At 43.5% G+C, this 16,106-nt stretch overlaps 1 protein-coding gene across 1 annotated transcript in view; it reads left to right on the top strand.

The window, feature by feature from the left end:
* Positions 1-14,100, top strand: part of celsr2 (cadherin, EGF LAG seven-pass G-type receptor 2) — a gene marked incomplete at both ends in the record, with an annotated part of 169,827 nt that extends 155,727 nt beyond the window's left edge. The window contains 8 exons of the mRNA XM_084315750.1: positions 1,050-1,132; positions 2,642-2,768; positions 3,093-3,203; positions 5,361-5,491; positions 8,337-8,422; positions 8,512-8,676; positions 12,355-12,552; positions 13,769-14,100. Of these exons, the coding sequence (XP_084171876.1) occupies positions 1,050-1,132; positions 2,642-2,768; positions 3,093-3,203; positions 5,361-5,491; positions 8,337-8,422; positions 8,512-8,676; positions 12,355-12,552; positions 13,769-14,100 (1,233 nt within the window). The remainder of the gene's footprint in view (positions 1-1,049; positions 1,133-2,641; positions 2,769-3,092; positions 3,204-5,360; positions 5,492-8,336; positions 8,423-8,511; positions 8,677-12,354; positions 12,553-13,768) is intronic.
* Between the last annotated feature and the right edge of the window lie 2,006 nt (positions 14,101-16,106).

Raw genomic sequence — 16,106 nt, 5'->3', positions numbered from 1 at the left:
CGTCACAGTGACCAAATGCGTCCACATTTTTATAGGATTCTATCACATTTTCATAACAATAGCGAATATAACTTACCCTGCGCCGTTTTCATTGAGGTTTCTTACAAATTAACAATGTTTTATTTGTCCTTTATATGCGGATAACATTTAAAATCTTAAATTGTACCATTATGTTTCCCTTTAGACAACAAACATAATGCTAATGATGCACTTTTGTTAAGATAATTAGGTGACCATTCTCGGTCACTGTACTGAGGTCGCATTAATAGTTTAACGCTCCCATGTTCAGATCGCGTTTTCCTCACTTTTAATCCGGTGCTGACCTGTGAACTAAGGTGACAAAGGTCTTAGGACTTGTAGTCATTTTGTTTTGACATACCATTTCACCTTTTAAACCAATGCTGCCATCTACTGACAACAGAAAGATAGTGTACATAACGTTAGACCCCCGTCGCCCAAAACACATTCTAGAGATTCCCACTTCTTGGTAACATACGTTCATATCTAATAGTCTTTAGATGACTAAATATAGATGAATACTAGTGGAATTTGATATATATACTCTAAAATAAGTATTATTTCACATCACCTACCTTTCAACGTCAAAATCCGAGAATGCCACGCAAAAGGGGGCGTGGCCGAATTTGGATAGGTTGGTTCTGAGTGGACGATAATGGCTTACGTTCCGTTATGTATGAAAAGGAGTGAGCCTCTACAAGTCTGTTTCTCTTTCTTTCTAATGTTATTCCATTCACTATAACACAACATTGATTTTCTTTTCCTTTCATACCAGCTGGTGATATTTTATTTTATTTTAATTGACTGCATTCTACAGTCTGCCAACCCTTTCATGTCCCACTACAACACTGAGGAGTGCAGATGGTGGTTCTGAGCCCTGCCTCTGCTACCAAATGCACCCCTTGCTGATCGAGGGTCGAGTCTCACCAGACCTTCCTACTCTTCCTCCCTTCTGTCTTCAATCAAACAAAACCCCAGGAGGAGAGACATCGCCTGCTCTCTCTTGATACAGAATGTCATTGTCTCCACAGATGAATGTCTTCCTGTACATCTTGGCCTCCAGAGCCTCCTGTTCTCTAAGACAACACAGCTTTGAGAAGAAAGATCCTCCTGTGTGAGTGTCCTACTTTCATCTTAATGCAAACACTTAAGTAGGATACATAGTCTTAATTTAAACACTTAAGTAGGATACATAGTCTTAATATAAACACTTAAGTAGGATACATAGTCTTAATACAAACACTTAAGTAGGATACATAGTCTTAATGCAAACACTTAAGTAGGATACATAGTCTTAATGCAAACACTTAAGTAGGATACATAGTCTTAATATAAACACTTAAGTAGGATACATAGTCTTAATGCAAACACTTAAGTAGGATACATAGTCTTAATGCAAACACTTAAGTAGGATGCATAGTCTTAATATAAACACTTAAGTAGGATACATAGTCTTAATATAAACACTTAAGTAGGATACATAGTCTTAATGCAAACACTTAAGTAGGATACATAGTCTTAATATAAACACTTAAGTAGGATACATAATCTTAATGCAAACACTTAAGTAGGACACATAGTCTTAATGCAAACACTTAAGTAGGATACATAGTCTTAATGCAAACACTTAAGTAGGATACATAGTCTTAATACAAACACTTAAGTAGGATACATAGTCTTTATACAAAGACTTAAGAAAGTACTAAAAACCTGATACCAAGAGCCATGAGTAACATGTCGGGCATCAAAACAAAGCTTAATTTTGGATATTAGATGGATATTAGATGTCTCTAATGGGGAAAATGGATTATAATCTCAATTACTTTGGTCCAGTTACCCTTAAGTAATCATGGTCTATACTGTTCAGTTAAAGTAATGGATGAGATTGGTGTTTGGTATTGGGCTATACTTAAGGTTTATAGTTTAGAATAGTGAAAAAGTGGTATTGGGCTTTACCAGCACTAAGGTCTACTTTCTCTCTTGTCAATGGTGCGCTTTTAGGGTCTAGTAATAAAGTATTTTTACTCGAATACTATCTTTAGATTTTGAGGTATGTGTACTTAACTGTTTTTACTTCACAGTTCCACACATTGAAAACGTGATAAATCCATCTTAATTATGAAAGTTTCGACTATAAACGGCCAACTTCAAAGCAAGTAAGACTAAACCATCTATGGGTCAACACGTCAAAGATGGACTGTTTACTAGCGCTGGAATACAAGGACATTGAACATTTGACTTTTGATACACAGGTGCATTTGGTAGCAAATACTTAAATATTACTTTTACTTATACAAAGTACATGTCTAGGCACCAGAGTATTGCCAATTGTATTGAGGTTCTGGATTTCAGTACTTCTTGCACCACTATGTGCTGTTGCACCTGAGGATTGTGAGCCAAACAAAAGAAGGCTTTGTTTCTCTGTCTGAATCTACTGTAGTGCTGATGTTATTGTCCATGCCTTTTGGTGTCGTCCATAAAGTCCATATAAATGCACAACCTGCATCTTGGGGTCACAGGCACATAACTAATTTGTAGCATGTAACAAATTCTTGCTTAGTGTATTTCGTCTTACTACTTTTATCTTTCATCTCTGCATCTGTATGCTGACGTACAGCTATAGTTCTGGCCTGAGGACAGCAGGCGGGGTTCTCTTGCTGGTTACTGTCACATGTCTGCTGGCTCTCCTCTCCGTCAACAGCGACATGATCATCTTCCACTACCTGTTCGCCGGGTTCAACTGTGTGCAGGTAAAGCCTCATGGTTTGAAATGCTAAGTCGCTAGACCTGGATTAAATAGTATTTTACAAGTCATTCTTAGTATTTATTTAAAACGTATATTTCAGATAGTGTCAGGTAAGTTGTCAAACACTGAAAGGCATACTAGTAAAGCTGTCCACTACTTTCTGTTACTCACTATGCTGTTCTGTGTGGCAGACCCCACCCGTCTGGCTCTCAAAGCAGTTTAAAACAAACACCAAGAATTATCACTATATTTATTAAAAATACTATTTAACACTGGTCTGTTTAGAAACTTTAGATTGATTGTTTCTCCTCGTGTTGTGGCATCGCAGGGTCCCTTCATCTTCTTCTTCCGCATCGTCTTCAGTAAGGAGGCGAGGCATGCCATGAAATACTGCTGCAGCCGCAAGCGGCCAGATCACATGATCAAGTCCAAGGCCTCGGTGAGTCTCCAAGTCTAAACACTGAATACACTTTGACTGAGTCATTCCGCCCTACCTCACAGAACTATCTCAGGCCTCTGGAATGTAGACTAATTAAGCTTTAAGTTGCACATTAGGACTGTAGCTAAAGCCATAATACTACATTAAACATATTAGGACTGTAACTAAAGCCATAATACTACATTAACCCATTCTCCGCCGATGACGCGTTAACACGTCATTCTCCGCCATGCGTAATCTGCCAATGACGCCGTAAGGCGTCTTTGAGATCAATATTTCATATTTTCGTCATGGTATTCATATGTCACCCACGGAGTCTTGGCTGGTGCTGTAGGACTCCGCTCAACTCTGCAACGCTTCAATACTGCCATCTGGTGGCCGATCGACGAGTTGCCAAACCGGAAGTGGCCGGAAGTGCTTGGTCCGTCCCCTATTTTCGTCCGGCCACTCGCTCAGCGTCCCGGGGCTCAATACAGACACCGTGGATATTGATCTTTGCCATAACTCAATAATCAACATGATTTGGACGTGTATTAGTCATATACAACCCGGAAATGGATCACATCAATCAACATCCCATAATAGCGATATTTTTGCTCCACTCTCATCACCCAACGCTACGAGGAGACTGGGGTAAGTTTCAGCGTTTTTCTTTACCATTTTCGATACAAACTGCTCTGATCTATATATCACCCATACTACATGAATCATTTAACGTCGGTCATTGAATTATAAACGACCCCCCCCCCCCCCCCCCCTCCGTTCACCCGCAGATGACCAGTCATGACGTTTAGGACCATGTACAGTTGACATTTTTAATCTGGCGTCGATCGGTATCAAACTGCATTTGATGATCTAATATATGCATTTATGGCTATATCTCACGTTCTATGAAATACTGCAGAAAACGATAAAAACATATTTATACTCTAGACCGTATTTTTGTATGAATGTGTGAATGAAAAAGTAAAACGTTCCTACATCCTGAACGATAGATAATTGATGTTGAATGGGCCATAGTAATGTCAATTTAGCAATACAATTTAAAAAGTTATAGCCCTGCAAAGAAGGTGAACATCTCCATAGACAAATAGTGCTGGCAGAGGATGGTTTAGGATGGATCAAAGTGGTGGCGGAGAATGGGTTAAACATATTAGGACTGTAGCTAAAGCCATAATACTACATTAAACATATTAGGACTGTAGCTGAAGCCATAATACTACATTCAATTTGGATCCACCCAGTTTACATCTTTGTTATTTTTACCAATATTTGTGAACATGAAACCGGAGAGCAAAGACTGGTGGAGCCGGCACATTCCAACTCACTGCAACTGCATTAAGATCATTTCAAGCACGTGGGCTGTGCAGCATGTCCACCTGATGCTTTGTGCACCAAACCTGTTATCTACACTGAGAAGGATGCGCCTGTGGACCTGTGGACCATGCGCCTGTGATGGTCATGTATATGTAAATAGATTAGATTTGTAGATTGATTTTTGCAGCCTAATGTGAAGTAGTTTCACTTAACGTTCCACAACCACATCAACTCTGTGTGGCACAACTTAAGCACAAATAAGATGTTTTGAAAGGTGGCACTGGTCTTAGTGGAGTGTGATCAGTCTTGTTCAGAAGTCTTGTTCAGAATGATTGCTGTCATCACATGTATATAGAATTGATCATGTACAGATATCCTGGTTAAATTAATAATAATAATAATAATAATAATAATAATAATAATAATAATAATAATAATAATAATAATAATAATAATAATAATAATAATAATAATAATAATAATAATTTTATTTGTATAGCACTTTTCATACAGAAATTGCAATTCAAAGTGCTTCACAACAGTAAAAAATACAGGCATAAGCGAGCATAAAAAATGTAATACAAAAGATAGAGAGGTAGCAAGGTAAGGTAAATCACAGTTTTTCAGTAATACAAATAATAAAATAGAATAGATTAGATGGAGTAAAAAAGTGCGGATTGATTCAGTTTAAAATAGGCAATTTTTTTAAAAAATATAACGGACAGTAAAAAGTGTGATAAAATTGTCCCAAGACCACACGGATAACTTGTGACCTGTGACTTGTTGTTCTCATATCACCCCCCCCCCCCCCCCCCTCCTGCTCTTCTCTCTGTATTTCAGTCCTACAAATGTAACACCAACTATATGGACGGACGGCTGTACCACCTACCGTTTGGAGACTCCAGTGTGTCTCTGAACGGCACCATGCAGAGTGGCAAGAGCCAGCAGAGCTACGTTCCATTTGTCCTCAGGTATGTCAACCCTACAGGGACTAGAGCTGTCCCCAGGTATGGACTAGAGACTAGAGCTGTCCCCAGGTATGGACTAGAGCAGGGGTGGCCAACCAGTCAGAGACTAAGAGCCACAAAAATTACTGTGGTACCACAAAGAGCCACACCATATGCGTTTCTCAACCTTTTTTTTCAGTCACGGCACCCTTCATGTGTTTATAGGTCTCACCCTCTGGCCTCTGAAGTTGCTAATGTCTTTTTAATTTGGGCCTCACAGGGTTAACCTCTTAAGCCTGAGATATACAGTAAAAGTGTATATTTTCAGCATTACGTTTGTTTACCAATTATTTTAACTGTTAGTGAAATATAAGATTATAGAAATCTCAGGGCATTGAGTCGGAAACCGGCGCATATTGACAGGAGGAAGTGGCACATCCAAAAGTGAGTGTAGTCTTTTGAAGGAAGAGACTCAGGGCTTTCAAATTTCGAAAAACTACCCTACCCAGCTCACACCAGCCCCTGTCAATCATCTGACTTCTGGATTTACTTTTTTATTTCTCTTATTTTTTGGGATTATCTCCCACAAACCTGAACATTATTGCCATAAAACAGAACATAGTTAGTTTCTCTACCTTTCTGTGAACGTCTTGCAAAAAACGGTGTTGCAATATGATGAAAAATGGTGGCGAAATTTACATTATAAAAAAGATGGCAGAATTCAGTACTGTATCTACAAAACCTTCTGTTTAATCATCTTCCCTTTATTCATTTGCTTAGATTTTTCAGGTCTGGTCAATTTTAGCATGGTGTTATTCACAGTCAAAGATAAATTTTTTTTTAAATAGAATTGATATTCTCCTTTGGTTCATTACAATTTACTCAAGCCTAGTAACAGACACACTATTTCTGACACTGATCCATATATGTCCCTAGATTCAGATACCAAGAACATGCAAATGGGCCATTTAAAAAAAAATTGTAAATGTTTATTCTACATCCTTATGGAATGAGTGACATAAAAAAAAAGAAAAAAGAAAAAGTAAAAAAAAAAAATATATATATATTTTATGGATGGAAGAGCCGCACATTGACGGGCAAAGAGCCGCATGCGGCTCGCGAGCCGCGGGTTGGCCACCCCTGGACTAGAGACTAGAGCTGTCCCCGGGTATGGACTAGAGACCAAAGCTGTCCTCTGGTATGGACTAGAGACCAAAGCTGTCCTCTGGTATGGACTAGAGACTAGAGCTGTCCTCTGGTATGGACTAGAGACTAGAGCTGTCCTCTGGTATGGACTAGAGACTAGAGCTGTCCTCTGGTATGGACTAGAGATCAAAGCTGTCCTCTGGTATGGACTAGAGACTAGAGCTGTCCTCTGGTATGGACTAGAGACTAGAGCTATCTATCCTATGGTATGGACTGGAGACTAGAGCTGTTTGCGGGGGGGGGATGCTAAAACGAATTGCCCTAGAACTTGTGGACTAATTGATTTGTTGATTTAATTTACACACAGACTTCCCTAAATCTAGTGCTTACCAGAGATACACTTATCATTGTTTCCAGGAAATTATAAATAATAAATCATTCAACATGGAAAAAGCATAAAAAACAACTAATCAAAGTCAACTAAGACCAAACCGACCAATTAATCGAGTAATAGACTATGAGGGGACAGCCCTAACAGGGACACCCTAATAATAGACTATGAGGGGACAGTCCTAACAGGGGCACCCTAATAATAGACTATGAGGGGACAGTCCTAACAGGGACACCCTAATAATAGACTATGAGGGGACAGTCCTAACAGGGGCACCCTAATAATAGACTATGAGGGGACAGTCCTAACAGGGACACCCTAGTAATAGACTAGGAGAGGACAGTCCTAACAGGGACACCCTAGTAATAGACTAGGAAGGGACAGTCCTAACAGAAGGTTTTCTAAATGAAGGACACCTCATGTATAGCAGCGGTTCTAAATTTGCAGTCCAGGGACCAATAAGTGTCCTTAAGAGAGTTGGTCCCCATCAAATTTCATATTGTTTGATATCACTATTGTTTATTTTACTAGTGAGCACAATTCATTGTTAGTTGTTAGCCAAATGCCAAGGGATTCTTCACATTCTCCCTGGCATCTTCTTCTTCTTTCGTGTAACGTCAGAGGTCCAACTCTGTATCTTGTAGCCATGCCCTTAACTCTGGTCCCACATCAAAGAGGCTGGCTTCCGAGGGTGGTTTGTATAGGGGGCAGATGGTCAGGATGTGGTCAACAGTCTGCTCAGGGTCTCCACACTCACATGCAGCGCTGTCTGCCAGGCCCCACTTCTTTAATGATGCTTTAAAGCGACCAACCCCAGATCTTAAACGATTCAGCAGAACCCATTGCCGGCGTGGAAGATCGTCTCCTGTGGCGCCATCTCCTGGATCCCAGATGTAGTGGTGGATACGGGTTGGCCCAGCACTCTCCCACTCTCTCTTCCAGGCTGCCGCCAGCCATCCATTTCTGGATAGGTCCTCAGTGGTGGAACGGAGCATCTCTTGTGCCACCTTGTTGTAGGGGTGGCGGGACTTGAGTCTGCTCATAGGTGCTGTTGTTGTTGTGGTGTTGTGTAGGATGTGCCAGTCATGCTTCACTGCCTTCCTTGCTAGGTCGAGAGTGGCAGCCTCTCGTCGTAGGCCAGCTGGTGCGATTCCTGCAAGGACTGGCAGCAGGAAGACGGGTGTAGCCTTCAGGCATCCACTGATGATCCGGAGGGCGTTGTTAGTAGCCGCATCAACTTTTTTAACGTGTGGGCTTCTGCTCCAGACTGGTTTGACAACCACTTATATGTACGAGTTGATGTTATTTTAACAGTCCTCTTGTTTATTCCAGGGACGATGGGCTAAATAACAGCCAGGCACATATCGCTCTGAATGACCACGGGTCTCCCTTCCATGAAACTAAAGAGCATTTGGAGGGTATGTTCTCCTGTCTCACTGTACTGTTGTTGATCTGGTCTCACGTTAAATAGGCATCAAATTCAGTCATGTTGTTTGTCTGCGTGTAGATCGTGACAGTGACTCGGACAGCGACCTGTCCATGGAGGACGACCAGAGCGGCTCATACGCCTCCACGCACTCCTCCGACAGCGAGGATGAGGAGGGGCCCTACCCCCCAGAGGAATGCTGGGAGAGCCTAGCTTCCAACGGGCCCAAGAGACCACACTCACATGGTAGGTGACTTCAGCCTATAGGAGGCTCTGGTCACTCTCGTCTTACTGTGTTCTGTCATTTTTAATGAATAGGTAGTTGGGTACTGCAGACTATTTAAGGGATAACAAATGCAGCATTGTTCGTTACAATGGAATAATTTAACAATGCGATGTGGTGCGGTCTCCCAAGTACTACACAACACACTATCTCACCTTGACAGTCAGAAGGGGGGCTATGTGAGATTGCTGTTCATTGACTATAGTTCAGCTTTCAACACCATAGTCCCCACCAGACTGGTTGACAAACTGATCGATCAGGGTCTGAACTCCATCCTGAGCGCCTGGATTCTGGACTTTCTAAGTGACAGGCCCCAGGCGGTCAGGGTGGGGGGTCATACCTCCAGCAAAATCACCCTGAGTATCGGGTCCCCCCAGGGCTGCATTCTGAGCCCCCTGCTGTACTCACTGTACACACATGACTGTGTGGCCAGGTTCAGCTCCAACTCCATAGTGAAGTTTGCGGACGACACGTGGTGGTGGGGCTGAGCTCTAACAATGATGAGAAGGGCTTTCGGGAGGAGGTTGATGAACTGGCACGCTGGTGCTGGGATAGCAGCCTACTCCTGAACATTGGTAAAACCAAAGAGCTGATCGTGGATTTTAGGAGAATACAGCAGGGGACACACACGCCACTGTGGATAAATGGGACTATCAGGGACAGGGTGAGCAGTTTCAAGTACCTGGGAGTCCACATCACAGAGGACCTGACATGGTCAACACACATAGATTCTGTGGTGAAAAAGGCGAAACAGCGCCTCTATCACCTGAGACAGCTAAGGAAGTTCAGAGTATCGGGTAAGATACTCCACTCCTTCTATTCCGGGGCTGTAGAGAGCATTCTGACTGGAAACATCACTGCCTGGTTTGGAAATGGCACGGCACAGGACAGGAAGGCACTCCAGAGAGTGGTGCGCTCAGCAGAGCGTACTACGGGTATTGCACTACCACCCCTGCAGGACTTATATAACAGGAGGTGCAGAATTATGAAAGACCCCCACCACCCCAACAACAGCCTGTTCAAGCTGTTGCGGTCAGGCAAGCGCCAGTGTTGGAAAAGTTCACTTTCTACATGAACTAGTTCAGTTCACAGTTCACAAATTTTAGAATGAACTAGTTCAGTTCATGGTTCATAATTCAAAATTTTTAACTAAAGTTCATAGTTTCAAAAATGAACACATTTATAGTTTATAGTTCTTTTTTCAATATGTTGCTGCGAGCTATTATTTGTCAAATGTATTGCCACAACCCATATAGAATCACAGACGGCAATCAGAATACTGGCATTTCCATAACGCTTTGTTCAGTTCAGTAGCAGCTGCAGCTTTCATCTCTACAGTATATTTTCAAAAACATGAGGAAAAACGTGCTGCTTGAATGGTCTTTATTAAGTATAATAATCTAAATATACTTAAAGTACCAAAAGTGAAAGTAGTCATTGTGCAAACATATAACAACATATGCTAAACATTTACTGACTTTAACTAAAACTCTTTTAAATGCTCATACGCCGATGCCTTAAAGTCTGACTCTGAGCGAGTGCTGCTGCTATACTACCCGGTTCCACATTGTTGTTGTGAGGAGTCTGATGACGTATATTTGTGTGCGACAGCCAGGGGTGACAGGCAGCGTACGCATCACAGGCAGCATGCGGTTGCCAGATTGGGTGGTTTTCTGCATTATTTTGAAGCCTGTTTACGGTGTGTTTTAACTGGGTTTTCGGCTGAAAGGCATATGAAATCTGGCACACTTTTGAATGCCGTTATAATACAGTGCTGAGAATGAATGCACTTTTGAACGCTGTTATACAGCGCTGAGAATGAACGCGTTCTCAATTACGTTCATCTAGCGGAAATACAATATGTTCAGTTCACGTTCGCCCAAAATACGAACGCGTTCATGAACGATCGTTCATTGTGTCTCCTCTGTGAAGTGGAAAAATTCCCTCTGTAATGAGCAAGGTGAAGTCGGCTAGCCCTTATGTACCACGGTTAATCATCAGTAGCAAAACTAACGAGATTCTTTGCACCATAGAGGCCAAATCTGTAAGCCCATGTCACTTGCTGACCTACTGACTTTAACTCATTGGGGGCCAAACACGTAATATGCGTTTCACCGCCAACGCTTGAGCACCAAACACGTAATAATACGTTTTTAGATCCTTTGATATTTTTCCTTTGATCCCCGTTCTAAACGATCATCCGGATCACTCTAGCCGTCCCTGGCTCGTTTGCCTACGTTGGAATTGCAATGCCGATCGAATCTCACCAGGTGGCAGTATTTCCTACCTTTTAAACTCTGATAGAAAGGGATCAGTAGAGGGCGGCTACGTGGCGTAGTGGGCAAGGCGCTCGCCACGAATGACGGAGACGCTGGGCTTGCCTGTTCGAGCCCAGCGCTCCACATTGCTTTCAGTTTAGCTGGTCGTTCATACTAATACACATTGGCCGTATTAGGGGGTGGGAAACTGATGGGTGGGGATCGGGCGTTGTGGACAGCGACTCCTACAGGTCGGTTGGTGCGCCTGCGCAGTAGAATCAGGAAGTGTCGGGGGCAGCGTGAGCCTCCCACGCGTTACTCCTCGCCACTGAGAGATCGAGCTGCGCAGGTGAAAAGATGCGACTGCTGTTACCTCAAGTACCGGAGGGGACTTGTGCTATGTATGACTTAGTCCACATTGCAGCCGGCTTGTGGGAGGCAAGAAACAGCGTTCGTGACAGGGGAGGGTTGAATTGGATGATACGAAATTGGGATGGGAGAAAATATAGAAAAAATGGGAGTGGATCAAAAAAAAAAAAAGGGATCAGTAGAGACAATGAATGAACTCGACTATCAAGACTCGCTCTGAGGGGGAGGAGCTCTTGCTAGAAGATCGGATCATTGGAATTATTCTTTCTGGAGTACCTTCTGGCTAAGGTAAGGACCCCCTATGTCTATTTTACCGAACCTGAAACATGTTTCTGTAACGATCACAGTGTCTTACTTTACCGGACATAAACCAAGCGTTTTGTAGCGATCGCATTTTCGGGGGAAGACACTGCATGGCTTTTCCGTCTACAGCATGGCAAAAACAATACAAACTGCATTGTGTTGTTGATGGAAAAAGCATCCACATGCTTGGAATGCTCCTCAACAAATCGTAAAGTATTGGACCAAGCGGTGGAAGAAAAAACTGTGAATAATGATTAGAATATTGGAGTCATAGAACTAATTAACCCTTTAATCGCCAATGACGTGTTTAGACGTCATTCCTCGCCTTGCGTAATCTGCCAAATGACGTTTTACAGCGTCTTTGAGATCAATATTTCAAAAATCTGTCATGGCAATCATATTTCACCCACGGAGACTTGACGGGTGCTGTAGATCTTCTCTCAACTCTCCAACGGTTCAAGACCGCCATCTGGTGGCCGATCGGCGAGGTGCCAAAACCGGAAGTGAGCGGCCGGAAGTGGTGCTCACCCATATTTCGTCCGGCCACTCGCTATCGCTCGCGGGACTCCATCTTGATACACTGGATATCGATCCGTTGCCATCCGTTGTGGTGGCAGAGAAGGGATTAAGATCAGAATAATCTCTGCCAGATAAAGGGTTAACGATGAAATGGATTCATTGACTTAGTCTATCTCTATGGCTGTGTCCTAGATAACAATGTCAGTCAGATGTACTGGCCTGGGGAAGCAGCAGCCGGTGACGGTGAGGGCCTGGTGGGAGGGGCAGACAGGCTGGAGACCCAGGCCCCCTGTCGGGAGGGCAGAGCCATGCCTGAGGACCGGTCAGGGGACAACGACAACATGATGCTGCTGCCCAGTCTACCCAACCTCAACGCACACCCTCAGAAAGGTTAGCAGTAGAACACAATGATGCATTTGGTTATGTGGGTGGGTAGGTTTGTAGGCAGGCGGGTGGGTGGTTATGTATTATTATGTACGCAGTATATTATGCATGTATGTACTGTGTGTATGTATGTATGTTTGTATTAACACATATCTTTTGAATGTATTACTGGTATTTTTTAAATATGTTTATTTTTGTATGTTTGATTTTACAAAACAGGGGAAGTTCTCGATAAGCCTCTAAGCTTCTAAACTTCTCCTACACAATATGGTTATGTAGGGTTCGAGCCCAGCTCTCGGCGTTGCTACCAGCTTGGCTGGTCGTTCATACTAATACAATTGGCAGTATTAGGGGGTGGGAACGGAAGCTGGTGGGTGGGGATCGGACGTTGTGGACAGCGACTCCTACAGGTTGGTTGGTGCGCCTGCGCAGTAGAATCAGGAAGCGACGAGGGCGGCGTGTCCCTCCCACGCAGACCCTCGCCGCTGAGAGATCGCGCTGTGCAGGTGAAAAGATGCGACGGCTGCCTCCTCGAGTACCGGAGGAGACACATGATGCAAGGCTTCGTTCACATTGCAGCCGGCTTGTGGGAGGCATGGTCTAACAACGTTCGAGACAGGGGAGGGTAGAATTGGACAATATGAAATTGGGGACGGGAGAAAAATAGAAAAATGGGGAGGAAAAAGTAGATAAGAAAAAGCAATATGGTTATGTATTTCTTTTAACTTTTGTTTAACTCTTTGTGTTAATAAATAAATACAAAAAAATACATTGCTTTCAGTTTAGCTGGTCGTCCGTACTAATACACATTGGCAGTATTAGGGGGTGGGAAACTGATGGGTGGGGATCGGGCGTTGTGGACAGCGACTCCTACAGGTCGGTTGGTGCGCCTGCGCAGTAGAATCAGGAAGCGATGGGGGCGGCGCCCCTCCAAAGCGCAGACCCCTGACGCTGAAAGATCGCGCCGCGCAGGTGAAAAGATGCGACGGCTGCTACCTCGAGTATCGGAGGGGACTCGTGCTATGTATGGCTTCGTCCACATTGCAGCCGGCTTGTGGGAGGCAAGAAACAGCGTTCGAGACAGGGGAGGGTTGAATTGGACGATACGAAATTGGGATGGGAGAAAAATAGAAATGGGAGAAAAAGTGGATAAAAAAAAACCATGGCATGTTTGTGAAGAGATTATCAATACTTTTTTTCTTTTTCTTTTCATCAAATACAGGAATCCTGAAGAAGAAGCAGCTATCTCCTATTGCAGAGAGAAATGGTATCAGTCGTATTCACAATGAACTGTCTGAGGCCCCGGGCCCCACTTCCCCACAAGGCTCCTCTTCTAGTGACAGCAGAGCGAGCCCAGCCAAGCCTAGCGTCCCGGCCAAGCCTAGCGTCCCGGCCAAGCCTAGCGTCCCGGCCAAGCCTAGCGTCCCGGCCAAGCCTAGCGTCCCGGCCAAGCCTAGCGTCCCGGCCAAGCCTAGCGTCCCGGACCAGCTGAATGGTGTCGCCATGAGCATCAGAGCAGGAACAGTGGATGGAGATTCATCAGGCTCAGAGTGAGTATGAACACGAACCTGAGGACCAAACGTCACACCGAGCTAATAACTCAGTATCAGGGGTGCAGTCGTAATTTCAGAAGTGCCTGTACTCTGTTTAAATGACGTCACCTGCACGCGCATGCGCATACATGTTCCCTCGTGTGCGCACAGAACAGATGATTATTATGCATAAATAGTAGGAAACATGTTTGTATAGGAAATTACTAGTTTTAGTTTAGTTTTTGTAAATATTGCCTTGAAATAGAGAAGCTGAAAAGGTAGGATGTAGCCTTCAATATATAAAGAAATTATATTGTCAGCAGATATGGTTGAAAAACAAACAATGTTTTAAATGTAGATACAATATTGTAGTTACAATTTCTTTAATTGAATTAACTTAAACTAGAAAAGTAAATACAAACTAAATTAACAATGTAACTTACAGTTTACAGAAGGACAGTTTCCTTCTGAAGCACAATTTAAGAAATGTCTCATCCTTCCAGTCGGGACCATTTGTAGTGGCAGGTTCCACAGCTCAAGCAAACCCCCACCAATTGGTACAGGGCTTGTATTTTGGTTTTGCACTTCTCGTTCTTTGTTATGCTATTGCTATGCTATTGTTATGCAAAGACTATAGGTGATAGATAGGTGAGTACCGGTACTTGGCACGTCTAGTGAAAGTTGTGAACGCATTTTTGTGTGCACATCCGTGCACGTTCTTCTGCTCAGAAAAGTGCTGGGACGGCGTGGTACCGCGTGGCATGCCCACTGCACCCCTGCTCAGTATACAGTATACATACAGGATCCAGAACACCATCGACTAGAGCAGGTACTAATACTAGAGTTTAGAGAATCCAGAACACCATCTAGAGCAGGGGTTCTAAAGTTGTCAGGCCGCGACCCCCGAAATAACAGTGTCAGAGAGCCGTGACCCCCACTATTATAGGAGGTGGTATAAAAAAACGATAAAAAAGTTAAAAAAAAAAAAAACATATATATATATATATATATATATATATCTAACCCTAACTAACCTTACTGTCAACACTTTTATTTTTTTGTATCTCTCTTTCTCAGATTTTTCTCTGTTTTCTCCCCGTCCCAATTTAGTCGTTGTGCCAATTCCCCCCCCCTCCCCTACCTGGTTGTTGTGCGCATGTTCTCCTACTGGTCGGTACAAGGGAACCCTGAAGTATCCGCACGCTTCCTCCGACACGTGCGGTGACAGCCAGTGGCTCTCTTATCACTTGGCAGCGAGGGCTCTCATTGGTGAAGTGTAACGCGTGGGAGGTCACGCTGCCTTCCTCAAGTCCTGCCTCCGCTGAGCAAGCGCCCAGACCTGACCTGTAGGCGTCGCTGTCCACAACGCCAGTTTCCCACCCACGGCTTCCCTCCCCCTAACCCAGCCAAACGAGTTAGTATAGCGATCAGCCCAAGCCAAGGCAATGCTGACTCTGGGAGTCGAGACCGCAGCCTCTTGCATTGGTGACGAGCGCAATCTCCGCTACACCACCTGACCGCCTATGCACTCAACACTTTGATGAACATTGTTACTCAGCTGATAGAGTTGTGCCCTTCCCTTCCTGATGACTTGTCCTAAGAACTTGTAAGTCGCTTTGGATAAAAGCGTCAGCTAAATGACTAAATGTAATGCACTAATAAGCATTGGAGGCTTTTAACCAGGGCCGGACTGAAGAAATCACTCAGGCCAAGAAATATAGTGCAAAATATAGCCACAGTCAGGCCACTTTTTAAGCGGAGAGTCTGGGGGTCCCCCACCAGGAAATCTTTTGTTACAAAGACTAATTTCCTGCATTCTGGTGCAGGAATTTTAGAATTTGTAGTAGTATTTTGTACCCTTTAAATGCCAGTGTTTGTGATGGCATCACAAATTATTGTTAAAAAAAACAGGCTAGCATAATGTCAATGATTAGCAACAACACTGATTTTGATGGATTTTTTGTGTGTGTGTGTGTGTGAGAGAGAGAGAGAGAGAGAGAGAGAGAGAGAGATCCAACTTGTGTGAGT

The sequence above is a fragment of the Notolepis coatsorum genome (genome assembly GCF_963971535.1).
Source record: "Notolepis coatsorum genome assembly, chromosome: 6".
Taxonomy (NCBI): domain Eukaryota; kingdom Metazoa; phylum Chordata; class Actinopteri; order Aulopiformes; family Paralepididae; genus Notolepis; species Notolepis coatsorum.
The sequence above is the reverse complement of the archived record's forward strand: the minus strand, read 5'-3'. Positions and strand labels throughout refer to the sequence as shown.